General features: G+C 41.1%; 1 protein-coding gene across 2 annotated transcripts in view; it reads right to left on the bottom strand.

Moving 5' to 3' along the window:
- Positions 1-19,747, bottom strand: part of LOC140734923 (protein O-mannosyl-transferase TMTC2-like) — a 199,324-nt gene that overhangs the window by 9,414 nt on the left and 170,163 nt on the right. For both annotated transcript variants that reach the window (XM_073059630.1, XM_073059631.1), the window contains one exon: positions 9,928-9,991. In XM_073059630.1, coding sequence (XP_072915731.1) covers positions 9,928-9,991 — 64 coding nt within the window. The remainder of the gene's footprint in view (positions 1-9,927; positions 9,992-19,747) is intronic.

Below are 19,747 nucleotides of genomic sequence, written 5' to 3'. Positions count from 1 at the left end.
GTGAAGTTATCCCCTTTGGTTCAAGACTTTGTAACTTTGGCTGAAGGGTCGTAACTGTTCCTGAACCTGGTGGCTCCTTCACCATTTTCCTAATGGCAGCAGTAAGAAGAGAGCATGTCTGGGTTTGTGGGGGTCCTTAATGGGGAGAGCTTTACCCACGACGGATTGGGCTTTAGAGCCACATTCAGTATTTTTTGTAGAATTGTCCGTTCAAAGGCATTGGTGTTTCCATACCAGGCTGTGGTGCAGCCATTCAATATGCTCTCCACGACACACCTATAGGAGACATATGCTAGTGATATTAAACCTGATTTTGATCTCCACAAACTCCTAAGGAAGTAGAGGCACTGCCGTGCTTTCTTTGTACTTGCATTTATGTGCAGATGATAGAGCCACTACCTCACTGTGGCAGTAACCTGGGTTCAATCCTTCACACAGCTGCTGTCCATTTTGAGTTTTCTGGGTTTTGTGATTTCAAGGGATGCTCCAGTTTCCTCCTGCATGAGACAATTGGTATTGCCCACTGTGAACAGCCCATCAGGTGTATATGTGACAGAATCTGGGGGTAGACATGATTGAAATCAGGGAAAACAAGATAGCATTGGTGTAGGATTCAGGCAAAAGGATGCCTGACGATTAGCACAGTCTTGGTGTGGCCAGGGCCTGTTTCTGTGCTGTGTAACTTGATGTACCGACAACATGGACAGGTAAAACACTGGTGGCTGTTCTCTCACACTCCAGGCAATTTTCAAATCGCATGCTCCCTCTTTAAAAAAAAAAATTCTGCTAGATTCAAACAACTGCCAGTTGCAGAATTTCAGGAATAATCTCAATATAAAGCCAGGGCTGGGCATGTGAAAGAAAAAAAAAACCGACTCTTTGCAAGGCTTTGTTCAAAGATCAGAACTGATTACAGATGAAAACCAGAATACGACAGAACTAATGCAAATGAGGTAAAATTTTAATTTTTGTTGAGTTTGTGCTATTCAGTAAACAAATGATTAGACAAATGATAAACTATACTTGTTGGAAATGGAGAAAGTCCCATTGGCCAGTAATTGACAATCAAATGCAACATAGGTCTGGACAAGCTCATTTCTGGGTGGTCAAGTCAATCATATTCCATCAGAAGTGTTTTTTCATTAGCATTTTGAATCTTTCTGAATTATATTTAACAACCTTCATCTGACAATACTGGATACTATAAGAAATAAAGGGAGCCAACAAAGAACAGCAGGTTACAGATGGTCAGCCTGCTAAGCAAAAATGTTCCATGCTTGGCATCTCTGTTAATACAAATAACACAATATTTAACAAATTTGAAAAGTAATGAACTGATTCCAGTCTGAAAAACTCTGGTGACCACAAAGATTTATAAACTATGCAGTCCATTTTATTAAATTTTTTCTGCTTTGCCTGGAGGTGTAACTCTAGACGGAGTATCCTGTGATTGTTTGTACAGAATGACATTGGATAGAAACATTTTACAGTGAAAAAAAATGTTACTTCCCAGATGATTCTGACGTGCAAAGAGAAAGTCTGTCATAATACTTTGGATGTGAAGTACCAGTGCATTGGTTTTCCATTCACAGCACGTATACTTTCTGGGTCAAGGCGTTAAAGGCAGAATTATCCTTCAAAAAGGCGGAATTCTATGTGGGCATGAAGTACGATGTAACAAAACGCCAACATTTTGTTTAATGCATTTCAGATACAAACTTCAAACTGTTCTTTTTCATTATCATAAATTAGCAGATACAGCTCCTCAAATCCAGCTGTTCAAAATCATGCCTGCAAAAGGCAGGGCAAGGGAAATCTTAGCGAAGAGACAGTTACACAAAACAGCTAAACTGGAATTGCAATATTACATCTCATACTGAATCACATTCTTTTATTCTTCAAAGCAAAATGTCTTCATGGCCAAATAGACTTCCAATTTTGCCATTTGTGAGGCACAGTGCCTTGTAAATGACTCGCTGTTCGGAGCAATTGTGGCTTCTGCGCCAACTATTTGAAGGAGTATTTGTGTCCCAATTGGATTGCGTATCACAGTGATAACTACACCCAGCTTCATTTCCTTGTGGGCAATCACAAGAATCGTAATAGAATCAATGAAAGACTGCAACCAATAGGACAGACAAACAACCAATATGCAAAAGACAACAACACACGTAAACAGAAAGACAGAAATAAAGAGAGAAAGAAAGAGAAAGAATAGATAGATAAATAAATAAACAGACAGTCAGACAAACAAACAAACAAAAAGCAAGCAAGCAAGAGATGAAGAGTCCTTCAAAGTGAGTCTATAGATTCGGGAAACAGTTCAGTGATGGGGCAAATAAAGCTGAGTTTAGTAAGGCTTAAGTGCTGTAAGATAATGTTTTGAAGCTTTATCATCATGCAGGAAAATGTAAGGTTATGTACTTTGGAATCCTTGTGCAGGATTCCCTAAAGGTCAAGTTGGTAGTAAGGAAGTCAAATGAAAGATTAGCATTCATTTCAAGAGGACTAGAATATAAAAACAAGAATGTAATGGAGAGGTGTTATAAGACATTGGTCAGAGTACATTTAGAATATCGTTAGTACTCTAAATATACTCTTTAGAGCATGCACCAAAACTTGGAGCTATGATGTTGAGGCCATTACAAAGACTTGGGTTGGCTCTGGGGCAGGAATGGTTATTTCCGGTGCCAGGTTTTAGATGTTTCATAAAGGAGAGGGAGGGAGGGAGGCAAATGAGGCAGGGGCATGGCACTGTTGATCAGAGATAGTGTCAGGGCTGCAGAAAAGGAAGAAGTCATGGAGCGACTGTCCACAGAGTCTCTATGGGTGGAAGTTAGGAACAGAAAGGGTTCAATACCTCTACTGGGTGTTTTTTATAGACTACCCAATTATAACAGGGACATCGAGGAGCATATAGGGAGACAGTTTCTGGAAGGGTGTAATAATTCAGGGTTATTACACCCTTCAGGGTTGTCGTGGTGGGAGATTTTAATTTCCCAAATATTGACTGCCATCTCCCTAGAGCAAGGGGTTTAGATGGAGTGGAGCTTGTTAGGTGTCTTCAGGAAGCTTTCTTAACACAATATGTACTTGATGTGGTATTGAGAAAAGAACCTGGTCAGATGTCAGATCTCTTAGTGGGAGAGCATTTTGGAGATAGTGATCACAATTTTATCTCTTTTACCATAGCATTGGAGAGGGATAGGAACAGACAAGTTAGGAAAGCATTTAATTGGAGTAAAGGGAAATATGAGGCTATCAGGCTATCAAGCATAAATTGGAAACAGATGTTCCCAGGGAAATATATGCAAGAAATGTGGCAGATGTTCAGGGAATGTTTGCACAGAGTTCTGCATAGGTACTTTCCAATGAGACAGGGAAAGGATGGTAGGGTACAGGAATTGTGGTGCACAAAGGCTGTTGTAAATCTAGTCATGAAGAAAAGAAAAGCTTACAAAAGATTCAAAATATTAAGTAATGATAGAGATCTAAAAAATTATAAGGCTAGCAGGAAGGAGCTTAAGAATTAAATTGGGAGAGCCAGAAGGGGTCATGAGAAGGTCTTGGCTGACAGGATTCAGAAAAACCTCAGGGCATTCTACAAGTATGTGAAGAGCAAGAGGATAAGACATGAGAGAATAGGCCAATCAAGTGTGACAGTGAAAAAGTGTGTATGGAATTGGAGGAGATAGCAGAGGTATATAATGAATAACTTGCTTCAGTATTCACTATGGAAAAGGATCTTGGAGATTGTAGGGATGACTTGGAATGGACTGAAAAGCTTGAGCATGTAGATATTAAGAAAGAGGATGTGCTGGAGCTTTTGGAAAGCATCAAGTTGGATAAGTCACCGGGACCGGAAGAGATAAACCCCAGGCTACTGTTGGAGGCGAGGGGGGAGATTGCTGAGCTTCAGATGAAGATCTTTGCATTATCAATGGGGACAGGAAAGGTTCTGGTGGATTGGAGGGTTGTGGATGTTGTTCCCTTATTCAAGAAAGGTAGTAGAGATAGCCCAGGAAATTATAGACCAGTGTGTCTTACTTCAGTGGTTAGTAAGTTGATGGAGAAGATCCTGAGAGGCAGGATTTATGAACATTTGGAGAGGCATAATATGAATAGGTGATTAGGAATAGTCAGCATGGCTTTGCCTTACAAGCCTGATAGAAATTTTTGAGGATGTGACTAAACACATTGATGAAGGTAGAGCCGTAGATGTAGTGTATATAGATTTCAGCGAGGCATTTGATAGGGTATCACATGCAAGGCTTACTGAGAAAGTAAGGAGGCATGGGATCCAAGGGGACATTGCTTTGTGGATCCAGAACTGGCTTGCCCACAGAAGGCAAAGAGTGGTTGTAGATGGGTCATATTCTGCATGGAAATTGGTCACCAGTAGAGTGGCTCAAAGATCTGTTCTGGGACCCCTACACTTCATGATTTTTATAAATGACCTGGTTGAGGAAGTAGAGGGATGGGTTAGTAAATTGCTGATGACACAAAGGTTGGAGGTGTCGTGGATAGTTTGGAGGGCTGTCAGTGGTTACAGAGGGACATTAATAGGATGCAAAACTGGGCTGAGAAGTGGCAAATGGAGTTCAACCCAGATAAGTGTGGTAGTTCAAATATGATAGCAGAATATAGTATTAATGGTAAGACTCTTGGCAATATGGAGGATCAGAGGGATATTGGGGTCCGAGTCCATAGGACACTCAAAGCAGGCTGCGCAGGTTGACTCCGTGGTTAAGAAGGCATAAGGTGTATTGGCCTTCATCAATCATGGGATTAATTTTAGGAACCGAGGGGTAATATTGCAGCTGTTTTGGACCCTGGTCAGACCCCACTTGGAGTACTGTGCTCAGTTCTGGTCGCCTCACTACAGGAAGGATGTGGAAACCATAGAAAGGGCGCAGAGGAAATTTACAAGGATGTTGCCTGGATTAGGGAGCATGCCTTATGAGAATAAAGTTGGGTGAACTTGGCCTTTACTCCTTGGAGCAACAGAGGATGAGAGGTGACACGATGGAGGAATGTAAGATGATGAGAGGCATTGATCGTGTGGATAGTCAGAGGCTTTTTCCCAGGGCTGAAATGGCCAGCACGAGAGGGCACAGTTTTAAGGTTCTTGAAAGTAGGTACAGAGGAGATGTCAGGATTAAGTTTAATACGCAGAGAGTGGTGAGTGCGTGGAATGGGCTGCCGGTGATGGACAATAGGGTCTTTTAAGAGGCTCCTGGATAGGTACATGGAGCTTAGAAAAATAGAGGGCTATGGGTAACCCTAGGTCATTTCTAAGGTAAGGACATGTTTGGCACAGCTTTGTGGGCCAAAGGGCCTGTATTGTGCTGTAGGTTTTTCTATGTTTCTAACACTTTTGGGACTCATATTTAAGGAAGGATGTACTGACATTGGAGATATCCAAAGGATGTTTACGAGAATGTATGAGAAGCATTCAAAAGCTCTGTGCTCATTGGTGTTTAGAGGAATGAGGGGGATCTAATTGAAACCTACTGAATATTGATAAAATAGACTTGGAGGGGATGTTTCCAGTAATTATTGTGTCTAGGACCTGAGGGCACAGCCTCAGAACAAAAAGGCATCCCTTTAGAACAGAGATGAGGAGAAATCTTTTGAGCCAGATGGTGGTGTATCAATGGATTTCTTTGCCACAGATGCTGTGGAAGGCAAGTCAGTGGGAATATTTAAAGTGGAGGTTGAGAAGGTCTTGATTAGTAAAGCTGTTAAAAGTTGTAGAAAGAAAGCAAGAGATTGGGGTTAAGATGAGAAAATGTATGAGCAATGACCAATGGGCCGTGACCTAATTATTCTTCTATGTCTTATGGCCTTATCTTTTCTATGTTTCCAAAGATAACATAGAAAATAGGTGCAGGAGTAGGCCATTTGGCCCTTCGAGCTTGCACCGCCATTCAGTATGATCATGGCTGATCATCCAACTCATAACAGCACTCTAACTTCTCCATAATCCATGGGTCTTCCACAGGTTACAAATGCTAGACTTATGGACACTCCATTCATATGATCTAGCATTTCAGAGACTGGCAGGATGGATAATGATGTACTTTCTGGTTGTTCCAGGGCAGAAAGCATCTTCTGGTGGTTGGGAACAGGGCATTTCCATATGCCATTGCTCCACAGCCCACCAACCACCCCTGAGTTAACAAATTTCATGACACACGCTGGTGATAATAAACCAGATTCTGATTCTAAGATGCAACAGTTGGAGGCTGGTAAGCTGAATTTAGCAGACTCAACTGTTCTCTCTGAATCGTGAGACTGACTGTCAGACATGTTTCCTGGGCCCGCTACACAGGCAGTTTCTGTTACACGGTTTTAGATCATTTCTGACTTATGAAGAAGATGGGTTGTGCATAGTTCTCAGGAACAGAACCTTGTTTTAACCTGCAGTGTCAACACAAGCTAAATCCTCTGGATTTTACTTTGAAGCCTCAATCCTGAGCTAGCAGTTGAAGTTATGCAATGCATTCAAGTGATGCCATCAAAATAAAATCATGCACAGATTTCTAGCCATAGTAAGGACTTTAGATTTCACATGATGGAAGCAAAGTTAGTCTGACAGTAATTATTGGGATGATGCAAAAATGGGGCTTATTTCATGAAACAGGCAATTGAAAAAAATGATCCCTTGAGAGCATCCCTTATGCCCTCCCCCATTCCCTGCCCCAAATTCAGTTCTCAGCCAACAGATTGCAAAATCAAACTCCATCAATTTAACTCTCTAATTCTTGACGTCTAAAAAGAACTTGTTCCTCACAAAATTACGAGTTCTATCTGTTGTTAAAAACACATATGAATGTATATCTGTTGATAGCAATTTGCCATTAAGTGTATGGTTTTTATAAAGCCACAAATTAACACAGTGAATTCTATGGTTTCTTGAAAATGTATTAAATTGCAGTCTACAATCCTATTTCTTTTCACCACAAGTGTTCCAACAACTGTTCATTTATCCATTGGCATAGCCAGTGTATCACTTTGAATTCCATAAATTAACCCCCTGCAAAAATTACAAAATAGTTGTGGTCAATAGTGCCAAACATAAAACTGAGCTGCAACTGTGGACTGTGCTTTACTTTTGAAATCTAGTTCCACTGATGTCAACAGAATTGAATTTTAGCAGCAGAGTAGATTAGAAGTATATTAGTGTTAATAAAGGAGTACCAACTCTGATGGATAAGTCGTGTCATCTGGATGTCTAATTTATGAGATCTTTGGCTCCCAGTTGAAGTAAGGTCAGTGAGCCGCTCGTGGGCAAAGGAAACGCTTCAAAGATAAAATTAAAATCAGCCTGACAAAATTCACCATCACATCTACTGGGAAGGCATTCCACTCTATAGATAGACTTGGAGGAAACCTGTACAAGAGGAAGCTGCGCTACATGAGGACGATCTCCGTTGTGCCGCGGAGAACAGCATCTGCGAAAGGAGAGACTGAGCAACCAAAAGACCCGACCACTAACCACGGCCACCACTTACTCCTGCCCACACTGCACCAGAATATGTGGATCCCAGATCGACCTCTACAGCCACCTGAGGACCCACCAACAGATTACCCCTTGGGAGAATATAGTTCTCTAACAACTATAATGTTAATATATTTAACGTTATAGTGTTAGTGACTAAGTAAATTATTCATCAACCAAACAGCACATGCAACCGGTAGTGTAGTGGCATCAGCACTGGACTTTGGGGCCAATGGTCCTGCGTTCAGATCCAGCCAGCCTTTTGCTAGCATCGAGCTAGCAACTCGGCCTCATAAAAAAAACAGACAAATGCTACAGAAAGGAGGAGGAGCTTAGAAGGATTAGTGACCCTTTGCTTGCATCTTCGGAAACAGCTCTATTTCCATCTTTAATATCTCTATTTTCCCCCTTTCAGGGTACTTCTGAAGACCCTGAGCTGGAGTTACACACTGACTATGGTTGTTTGCAGGAATGGGAGCCGCTCTCAGGGTTTCACGACCGGCCATTATTCGGCACGCCAAAGGCTGGGCCTAAGAGCTCAGCTCGCCTTCGGAGGACCGAGATCCCGTGGCTCTGCAGACGGGCGGATCGAAGGTCGGTGTGTCATCGGAGTCGGAAGATCTATGGCTGTGTGCCCAGAGATCCGAGATCTTTGGACACAGAGCTCGGAAAAAGAGACACAACGGACTTTTAACATCGTAAACCAGTGAGTTGTTGGTTATGTCTCCCCTCTCGCTGTGAAACGGAGACACCTTCTTCTCCCCTATCAGGGAGAGAGAGGGCCTGTGGCAAGTCAAATACTGGGTGAACACGTAGTCTTTGGGGTAACTGTAAGTCTGTGTCTTTGCTATTGCTTTGCTCAGTAGCAAGTTCTGCTGCTTTTTGTTGCTGGTGGGGAGGGGGGGATTGTTGCTTGCTGCCGCTTCCATGCAAGTGGGAGGGGAGCTGTGGGGGACTTTAAGGTTCTAACATTTGACTGTCGTTCATTCTTTGGGTGCACTCCTCTGTTTTCGTGGATGGTTGTGAAGAAATAGCATTTCAGGATGTATATTGTATACATTCCTCTGACATTAAATGTACCTTTGAAACCTTTGAAAGTTGTGAAGAGGAACGAAAAGGAACAACGAAAAAACACACACAAACTGCTGGAGGAATTCAGCAGGTAAGGCAGCATCTATGGAAAAGAATGGACTGAGAATGAGGGGGAAGGTGGGGGAAGGGGGGAAGGGGAAATAGGCTAGCTGGAAGGTGATAGGTGAAGCCAGGTGGGTGGTCGAGGTCACGGGCTGGAGAAGGAACAATCTGATAAGGGAGGAGGGAGGACAATAGGAGAAAGGGAAGGAGGAGGGGACCCAGGGGGAAGTAATAGGTAGGTGAGAAAAAGTGAAAGGTCAGAGTGGGGAATAGAGGAAGTGGGGTGGGAGTGCAGAATTTGTTCACCAGAAGGAGAAATCGATACATACGCCATTAGGTTGGAAGCTGCCCAGATGGAATATAAGGTGTGGCTCTTCCACCCTGAGGGATGGATTGGCATGTCGGAACGGGAATGGGAATGGGAATTAAAATGTTTGGCCACCGGGTCGTCCCGCTTGTGGTGGATGGTGCGAAGACACATTTGATTATTCATCATATGCTTTAAAATCTTCTGTTATCTGCCACATAGCATAACTGTCATGAACCCCTCATATCATATTCTAGACTGAAACAGTGGGGAAACAAACTTAGGTGCACATACAACTTAAGTGGCAGCGTTACCCATGAATTTAGGGTATTCAGATCATCTTTTAATTTATATAATGGACCGATGCAGGATATCAGAAAACGACCAAAAAGATTTGGGGAAGTTCATACTCTACAGACAACAAAACTTCACCAGATGTACAGTAGCAATAAGGACATGCAAGATGCGTAGCATACATGGGCAGCATGGTAGCATAGTAGTCAGAACAACGCTTTACACTATAGGTGACCTGTGTTCAATTCCCAATGCTCTCTGTAAGGAGCTTGTACATTCTCCCCATGACTGCGTGGTCATGACTGCATCCCCTCCTGGTGCTATGATTTCCTCCCACAGTCCAGTTGGTAGTTTAAGTGGTCATTGTAAATTGGCCCACAATTAGGCCAGGACTAAACCAGGGGATTGCCGGGCAGCGTGGCTCGAAGGGACAGAAGGGCCTATTCCATGCTGTATCCCAATAAATATATAAATAAATGTGCACAGTGCTCTTTCACAGCCAACATAATGAGAACCCCCAGTCATAAAATGTGACAATGGTTCTTTTCTGGCACAGCTGCTGGTTTGAGCAGAGCTTAAGCATATTCGTGAGTGAATTTACTGGGCCACTTTTCATTACTGATGTAGTATACGGAGGTCTGCGTTAATCATGCATGGCTGCTGTTCTGTTATGGCTGTGTTCACTTACATTGGGTCGCAGTCCTGCTGCCAATCCGTAATGTTTCTCAGCTGCTTTGTTCAGGCCAGCTTGTCTGCGGAACAAGAAAAAAAAAGTCTCCCAATGAAATGAAATCTGACTTCAGACGTGTGTCATCTAAATGGTTTACATTTCAGATAGAAAGCTGACAAAATTGCCAGATGTTCAGCAGAGAGGTCGCACAGTCATTTTACCTGCATTTCACTGGACATTTTCCAAAATTATTCATAATGAGTACAGTCAAAACAATTGTGTTAATTCCAGCATTAAGTGGTAATACCCAAACAACAAAAACCATTTGCAAATGATTTATGTAGATATATTATTCCCTCTAATAAATATAATTTTAGACACACTTTCCTTGCTTCTTCACCTTAAGAAGCTGGTTCCAGGCATATCACCAACCTTCAGGTATCCGATTTAAGTGCTACATTCTTCTCAAGTGAAATGAGATGGGATCTATTACTGTGCTACACAACAAAATTGAGCATCACGCCAAATTAAATCAAGTTTATTGTCATTTATCTATATACTGTACATCTGTACTATCAAACGAGACGTTTCTCCGGACCAGGGTGTAAAGCACAGTAGTACACATAACACACAACTTATGAAAGTAAGGATAAGATCTACAGATGAATTACGCATAAATAAACAAAGTGCATAAATTAAATTTTATAAGGTACAGAACAGATTAACTGGTGACACTTCGAATACGATGCAGCAGGGAGTTCAGAAGCCTAATGGCCTGAGGGAAGAAACCGTTTCCCATCCTGACCGTTCTTGTTATTACGCAACAGAGTCTCCTGCCTGATGGTAGAAAGACAAGCTTTCCATCTTAGGCAAAGCCCACATGTGAACGCTTTACAACAGGGAATAATTGAGCTAAATCAGGCAGGAGATCCCTGGCTTATTTTCCGCTCCCTGAATTGAGGCCAATTACGGAATGCTCATTCTCATTCTGGCCAACAGATTGATTCGGCATACTGGCCTATAAAGTTTACACTGGACAGTGCCTTAAAGAAAAGAGTTTGCACTGACCCCTGAGGACACGGCCTATTAGTGGATCATATTGAGAGCTTGCTTAAAAACTGGATAGCACAAATGGCACTAAACTTGATGCACTGCAGAAGGTTCTTTTTGATATCTTTATTCAATGTTTGGCAAAGCCAACTGAAGAGAAGAAGCAGAATTGTTGTTTCGCCCTCAGAGTGGAGGAGCAACACTGTACATACTGTCTGTGTACCCTCCAACCTGAAGGCATGAATATCAATTTCTCCTTCCGGTTAAATTTATTCCAGTGAACAAATTTAACCCCCAGCCCCCACCCCACCTTCCTCTATTCCCCACTCTGACCTTTCACTTCTTCTCACCTGAGTATCACTTCCTCCTGGGTCCCCTCTTCCTTCTCTTTCTCCTTTTGTTCACTTTCCACTCCTAACAGCCCTTGACATTTCCCAGCCACCTGGTTCCACCTATCACACTCCAGCTAGCCTCATTCCCCTCCCCGAAGATTTTATTCAGCATCTTCCCCTTTCCTTCTCAGTCCTGAATAAGGGTCTCGCCTTAAAACTTTGAGTGTTTACTGTTTTCCTTAGATGCTGCCTGACTTGCTGAGATCCCCCAGCATTTTCAGACTTGTTGTTTCCCAAGCTTAATGGAATATAGTGGAATATATTTCCAGCTCTATAGCGTGTTTTTAAACATTTCCAAGTAAAACAATTTAGGTATCATGAAGGTGATACTTCTATTATAAAAAAATTTCTGAAAACTGTTTTTCCTTATAACGCTCGTCATTGTTCACAATCTTTTATCAAAAGTTCTGAACATTTTTGCTGCTGTTTTATGGGAAAACTGAACATTGATGAACAGTGGCACTGATCCACTACAGGCTAAGAATCCTTTAATACCAACCAGTTAATCTTGCTCCAACAGGAAGTCCCATGTGAGTCATACCATTCTTGTTCAGAATGCTTGTTGTCAATAAATTTCTATTAGAAGGACTAATAAAAACAGAATATATATTTCTATGTTTAATGTACCCAGATGAGGTTTGTCATAGTCTAGATCCTTGTTCTCAAGACTTTTTGTTGGCTGCTGAAAAACAGCAGTTGATGACTGATCATTTATAGAAGAATTCACAACTAAAATATTTACAATTATGTGATTACAATAAGTGAGATCTATGACCGATGCCCTAAGGGTAATCCTTCAATTTACCACCCAGGTGTTAAAGCTGAACTGAAAACATTGGTCAACAAAGATTTTCCTTCTTGAATAGTTTTGGGTTTATCTTATGGACGTGGATCATGAAATTCACCATAAAATTTCCCTAGCATGCACCATGTTTTTTTTTCAAATCACTAAATATTTTTTATTTCAATTCAAAATTCAAGTCAGAATAATTGATGCCAAGAATAAGGAAGGCTGTTTTGTTAGTCCACAAATCAAACAGGTCATCAATGACAGGTAATTCAAAGAACTTCTAGTGGGACTGGAGAAAATCGCATTCAAGGATGTTGTTGAAAAGTTCCTTGGCAACTACAGAGCACCAAACCATGTGCAGCTGGTTGACAACATGCTTCAAGCATACAAAACTGTGAAGTGCAAGACGTCACTAAAGATTAATTTTCTGCATTCCCATTTAGACATCTCCCTGCAAATCTTGGCGCTCTCAGTGACGAGCACGTTGAAAGGTTTCACCAGGACATTGTGGTTATTGAGAAATGGTATTAGGGAAACTGGAATCCATTAATGCTGACAGATTATTGTTGGACACAAGTAAGAAGCCTTAGACACTGAGTGCAAATGGAAATCATCAACAAAATATTTTTAGCTGAGATGAATTGATGCAAAGCATCAACATCATTATGGGATTAAATGCAGTATATTCAATAAAAGTAAATTTCTTGTTTCTCCAAATACCGACATGTTTAAAAGTAGTCTGAAATTATATTTGTGTTCTGCTTCAAGCAGTCTATCATAAACAAAATATTTCTGCAGAAGCAACACTTTAAACAAAATCATCCAATGAAATAAGTAAATTTCAGTGATCTTAAAGTCACATCAGTGCCGGAATGGAGGTTCCTGGGTTCGAATCCAGTCGGGCCGTTCCCGAGTTCGTTTTCCATCTGTGCCGGGTTGAGTGTTGAGCTCGCAACCCGACCTCATAAAATAAAAAATACTGCGAAATGTCTGTGTGAGGAGTGGAGCGCCACACAGTCTTTTGTTCCGCGACATGAAAATGCCCAATGCTGGCTTCTCAGGCCTGAGTCGATGTCGTCATCATCACTAAAGTCAAAACATTGAAACCTTTCTACAATTTAACCTGACTCTCTGATTTCCCACTATCTTACTAGCTATCAGAGAGCTGAAAAGAGAACCAAAAAAAAGGTTAGTGCTCATATAAAGTTTCTTGTAATGAAAATGCCTCGTGGTAAATATGAAAAGGTTGCTACGTTCATGATACATCCACAATCAAAATATGAGAAAATAGAATTGAAATTAAAAGTTCTGTTAAAACCCAAGTTGGTGCAATCTTTCAATGATTCTATTGATGGTTATTATTCCATTATGAATTTATTCAGTATGCCTGCAAGAAAATAAATCTTGCATTGTGATGGTGACATATTTACTTTGATAATAAATTGCTTTGAACTTCAGAAAGAGGTTGAGGCTATGACAAATACTGAAAAGTTTGAAGAAGAATAAAGGAGTACAGAGAAGCAAGCACAATGGCAACTCAATGCAGAAGACATAAAGCTAATGTAATTGGAAGTCTGAAGAATGAAAATACTCTATTTGGAATGTATTTCTATGCAGAGTTAATTATCAAGGGAGCCTGGTTATGCCAATGTGCATAACAGCAGTAACTTACATGGTTAAACCTTTAACCAAAGACAAATCATGTGGTTATTTTTATGCCTTCATACAAAACACATAAGGGACTAGTAATAAGTTTAACAAGACCTTATATGTAATACTCTGACTGCATCACATTAAACTTTTATCATTTGCTATTAGAATATTAAGGCAATATAAAAGAAGGAACATAAATTCACTACAAATTTATCAAGATAAAAAGCTACAGTTATGAAAGTCAACATAAACTAAGTTTCTGGCTACTGTAGAGTTTTTCTTTCTTTATCTTCAACAAAATAAGTTTCAAGTTAGAAGGTAGAGCAGAGCTGTTTGAGGGTGATTTAATAGATGCCTTTTACCATGAAGAAAGGTTACGATCGATAAGTGGTTCACATGCACAGTACATTTGAAGAATCAAGACTAAGTTTCAGCTAACTATAAAGTAAATTTACACAGTGGGAATTCTACAATATGAAACTTCCCGTTAAAGAACATTATTGTAGGAGGGCTGATAAGTTATTTTAAGTGAAAATTGAACATTTCCTTGAAAAACAAAATTATGAAAGAAAATGGAATTAGATTGAATGTCAAGTCATGTGAAGAATATCAATGTATATTTAGGACTAACTTATTACAGGGCCAGAGGAAAGTGCATGACTCAAAGCTGAGAGATCAAATTTCATCATGTCTTTTTATGAAACTAAATTTCATAAACTTCGAAGTGGCAATAGAAAGTAAACATGAAGGCTGATGGATGACTCTAAAAGAAAACACAGTGCCTAGAATTGGTATCCATTTGCACCTGTTTCCTTAAAGAAAAGGCATAAATCCCACACATGCAATATTCCTGTTGAAATCCTGCTGACTGGGAAATTGGACCAGGTTCTTTGATCGCCCACTGCGTATTTTTCCAGTGTTATCTCATGTGCAACAGCCATTAACAACAGAAATTGAATTTCAAAGGTGTAACTCATAACCTGCAATTTTCACCCACGGCAAAAGAAGGAAGAAATCAGGTAAAGATATCCTACAGGGCATCAGTGTTTTACCCAGAATCTCTACCAAACTTATTTCAATTTTGTTTACAAATATCACTGATGACAATCCCAGTAACTCCATATTATGCACCTTCCAGCAAAATAATATAATTGCTTAATGAACCTATAACTTACCCTGGTTTATGGACTAGTCAGCAGAGTGATATGTACTCTCCAATTCTTCTTGTGCTAAGATGAGGCCACCCTGAGGGTTGAGGAGCAACAACTTATATTCTGTCTGGGTAGCCTCCAAACTGATGGCATGAAAATTGATTTCTCCTTCTGATATTTTTTCCCTTCCCTTCCCCCCTTCTTCTATTCCCCTCTCTAGACCTTTACCTCTTCTCACCTGCCTATCACTTCCCCCTGGCTCCCCTCCTCCTTCCCTTTCTCCTATGGTCCAGTCTCCTCCCCTATCAGACTCCTTCCTCTCCAGCCCTTGACCTTTCCCACACACCTGGCTTCACTTATCACTTTCTAGCTACTCCTTTCCCTCCCCCCACCTTTTTATTCTGGCATCCTCCCCCTTCCACTTCAGTCCTGAAATGTCAACTGTTTATTCATTTCCATAGATGCTGAATTTCTCCAGCATTTTCTGTGTGGGTTCTCCAGTTGCCTGTTTAAGTACTTTTCCCAACAATACCCCTGAGGTTCAAAACCATGTCAAGAGGACTAGATTACAAAAGCAAGGATGTAATGCTGAGGCATTGCGAGGCAATGGTGAGACCACACTTGGAGTAGTGTGAGCAGTTTTGGGCCCCTTATCCAAGAAAGGATGTGCTGGCATTGGAGAGGGTCCAGAGGAGGCTCACAAGAATGATTCCAAGAATGAAGGGGTTAATGTATGAGCAGCATTTGATGGCTTTGTGTCTGTACTCATAGAAACCTATTGAATATTGAAAGGCCTAGATGAAGTGAACGTTGAGAGGATGATTGCTATAGTGAAGTCTAGGATCACTTAAGGAACAGTGATAAGGAAGAATTGCTTTCGCCAGAGGGTGGTGAATCTGTAGAACTTGGCTACGGTGACCAAGTCATTGGGTATATTTAAAGCAGAGGTTCATTGGTTCTTGATTAGTCAGGGTGTCAAAGGTTATGTGGAGAAGGCAGGTGAATGGGGTTGAGAGGGATAATAAATCGGCCATGATGGAATGGTAGAGCAGACTCGATGGGCCAAATGGACAAATTATAATCCTATGTCTTATTGTTTTCTAACACAGTCTAGTGGATTGACATCCCATCCACCACATTAAATATCCATTTCCTCCAATTCCAGTGCACAACCACTACAGGATGCACCATTAGGTGCCTTTTGCAACCACCCAAGGGTGGAGACGCTGAAGCAGAATCAGAAAATCTCTGTAGGGCACACTGGAATCACACTGGGTTGGGAGCTGGCCCCTCCCATTGGTACTGCTCTCTAGTATTCAGTCAGTGCTGCCCTCCAGTGTTTGCTCCAGAGAAGAACAAGCTGGACTCAGACAACTTACCATCCATTGTACAGCCATGCCACTCAGGGGTATGGGCTATATTATATTTGTTTCTTTGTCACTGTAAACTTCTTCTGAAATTGTATCTGTATATGCTATTTCTCTTTTGTGCTATGTGCTGTTAGTAATATGTTTTGCACCTTGGCCCTGAAGGAACATTGCTTCGTTTGGCTCTATTCATGCATGGTCGAATGATAATTAAGCTCTAACTTGAATTTGATCAGGAAATATATAAATTATATATCTGTGCTATTCTGACAGCATTTCTGAACCCCAAGACAAAGGCTTCACACATGTCCGATTGCCCTCACCTTCAGATTCTCATCTGTCCAAGACTTGGCCTGGAAATATATCAGTGGTCTTCAGTGCTGCTGGGTCTAAATGCCACAACTGCCTACCCAACAGCCCCATGTAAATAGCTTCACCAGCAGAACTGTAATGACTCAAATAGGTAGTTCAGCACTACATTTCTGTGGGCAATAAATGTTGGCCATGCTAACAGTAGCCAAGGGTGTAGAAACCAGCACTTCTCTTGCATCTCCTAATGTCTTCAACTGATTAAATATGGGTTATAAATGACCTTCTGCTGGAGTTGCTCAAAGAAAGCAGCATCCATCCATCATGAAGGACCCCCACCATCCAGGACATGCTCTTTTTTTGCTGCTGCTATTGAAAAGGAGGTTCAGGAGCCTTAGGTCCCAAGCTGAGCTGACTCAATGGGCCAAATGGCCTAATTCTGCTCCTATATGTTATGATCCCATGCCACCAGATTCAGGAATATTTATTACCCTTAATCCATCAGGCTCCTGAACCAGTGTGGACAACTTCACTCCATTAACATCAAACTGATTCCACAACCTATGGACTCACTTTCAAGGACTCTACAACTCACGTTCTCATTATTACTTATTTCATCATCACTGGCATTGTTACCTTCTTTCCATGACCATGATTGCTCTCGGGCATATTTTTCTCCAGAAGTGGTTTGCCATTTCCTTCTTCTGGGCAGTGTCTTTACAAAATGGGCGACCCCAGCCATCATCAATAATCTTCAGAGACTGTCTGTGGTTGCATAACCGGGACTTGTGGTTTGCACCCACTGCTCATGCGACCATCCACCAACTGCTCCTGTGGCTTCACATGACCCTGTTTGGGGCTAAGCAGGTGCTGCACCTCATCCAAGGGTGACCTGCAGGCTAGCGGACAGAAGGAGTGCCTCACACCTCCTTTAGTAGAGACAGATCTCCATTGCGTCATCCCAAAAACAATTTATAATAATTTTTTTTGTATTTGCACAGGTTACCTTTTGCAGATCGGCTGTTTGTGTGTAGTTTTTCATCAATTCTATTGTATTTCTTTGTTCTATTGTAAATGCATGGAAGCAAATATTTCTCAGGGTAGCATATGGTGACATATATGTACTTTGATAATAGATCTCCTTGCAACTTTGGGGAGGGGGAGGGCCGATGCTCCTGCTACTGCTTGTGTGTGGGAGGGAGAGGGAAGGCTTTGGGCTCTGATGTTTCTGTTATTCATTCTTTGGGTTTTTTGTGTTCTGCGGATGTCTGCAAAGGGTAAGAATTTCAGGTAGTATACTGTATACATTCTCTGATATTAAATTGACCTTTTGAACTTTACACTTTAAATAACATAACAGGTATTTTTAGGGAATTTAATTGTGCCATGCCCTTAGCTAAAATGTGCCATACTTATACAAAATGAATGCTGAAAGGGCACAGATTTGTCTATGAATGCTATCTTAATCAAAGAAACTCATGTGAGCCTGCTGTGACACTGGACACATTGAACATTAGAAAGGTAAATTATTAATATTACACCAAGAGTACCAGAATTGAAAAGCTTCAAGCTTCCCAATTCAGAGAGCTTCCAATCTCTTTGGCTCGATCTAGTTCCCTTGAGTATTTATTTATTTATTGAGATATAGCGCGGAGTGGGTCCTTCCCAGCTTTTAAGCCGTGCTGCCCAGCAACCCCCGATTTAATCTTAGCATAATCACAGGACAATTTACAATGCCCAATTAACCTATCAACCAGTACATTTTTAGACTGTGGAATACCCGGGAAAAACCCACACGGTCACGGGGAGAACGTACAAGCTCCTTACAGGCGGCAGCGGGAATTGAACCCAGGTCATCTATACTGTAAAGTGCTGTGCCAACCATTATGCTACTGTGCCACCCCATTTGCCACAAGTAGAACTAACCCTGACTGCAGCAGAATAGCAATGGGAAGTTACCTTCTTGACATGCTGCAATACTATGATTACCTAATAATTGCAGTTTTACTTTGCAAAGGCCGTCAGATATACATTCTGCCATGGGAATGAAGCTTCAAAACTAAATGTACTAACTGAAGCCTTATCTAAATGTTCACAAGGCTCAGTATGTTTTCGCCTACAGTATATTTTCTAATACTGTAATTTTTAAGGCCCATTGCCATCATTGCTAATCAGTCTTTCATTTCTACAAATAATTACTTCTCCCCAGTCTTCCTCCACACCAGGAAACATGAGGAGGTGGTCCCGAGCCCACTGAGAGATTTATTTATTTTTGTGAAGCTGTGAATAGACCCACTTTAACATTGGCGACGAACTCTCTACTGCACAATGATGTCAGGTCAACAAGCTATGTTTACTCACAGCCCCTATAGTAATTTCCTAGAGGTTGTAATTAATTGTGAGAAACTGATTTGACCTTCGCCCCCTCCATCCCTCATAATAACACAGCACCTTTAATTATTAGACAGCACAGGGACTAACTGCCCATAGTGAGTACATGCCTCAGATCTAGCCATGTAAACTCTCAGCGAAGAGTTTAAACAAATGTCCCACTTATCATTACTTATGACACACTGCCGTAAGTTCTGGTGCTCACTCAGTATCGGCTATGATTTTCCAATAGCATTTAGAGCGAAATAGCAACAAAATTAAAGTGATGCTTGATGAGATGTAAGAGATATCGCACTTGACTTTGAAATGAAGCACGCAGTACAGCACAAGTACTGATGCAGCTTGATAGCACTAAACTAATTTGTCATGAGTTATGTTTGTTCCGTGGGAACTAAGAGTCAACACAGAGCAAAACTTTTCCTTATCCAGTTCCCTAAGCTGCATGTCGATCTGCTAATATATCTAGTTTTTCAACAACTTCATAGAATTAGAAAATTAATGAAATCACATGGCTAATGAGGTAAGTGCCTGTGTGTGCTGTTCACTGTAAACATGACAAATGGAGGTGTCTACAAAAAACATTTTATGTCAAAAGTTAAAGTGATGACTTTAGAAAGGATGACTGCAAAAACTGTTCTAGCGTGTGATTTTAGTCTGTGCAGTCTATTCCAAGTGCTGTTCACGGGTAATTAAATGTAGATATTCTTCAGCCTATTTCTGTATAGCATTAGAAGC

The sequence above is a fragment of the Hemitrygon akajei genome, chromosome 10 (assembly GCF_048418815.1).
Source record: "Hemitrygon akajei chromosome 10, sHemAka1.3, whole genome shotgun sequence".
NCBI classification, from domain to species: Eukaryota; Metazoa; Chordata; class Chondrichthyes; order Myliobatiformes; family Dasyatidae; genus Hemitrygon; species Hemitrygon akajei.
This window is presented reverse-complemented; position numbering and strand designations above follow the sequence as displayed.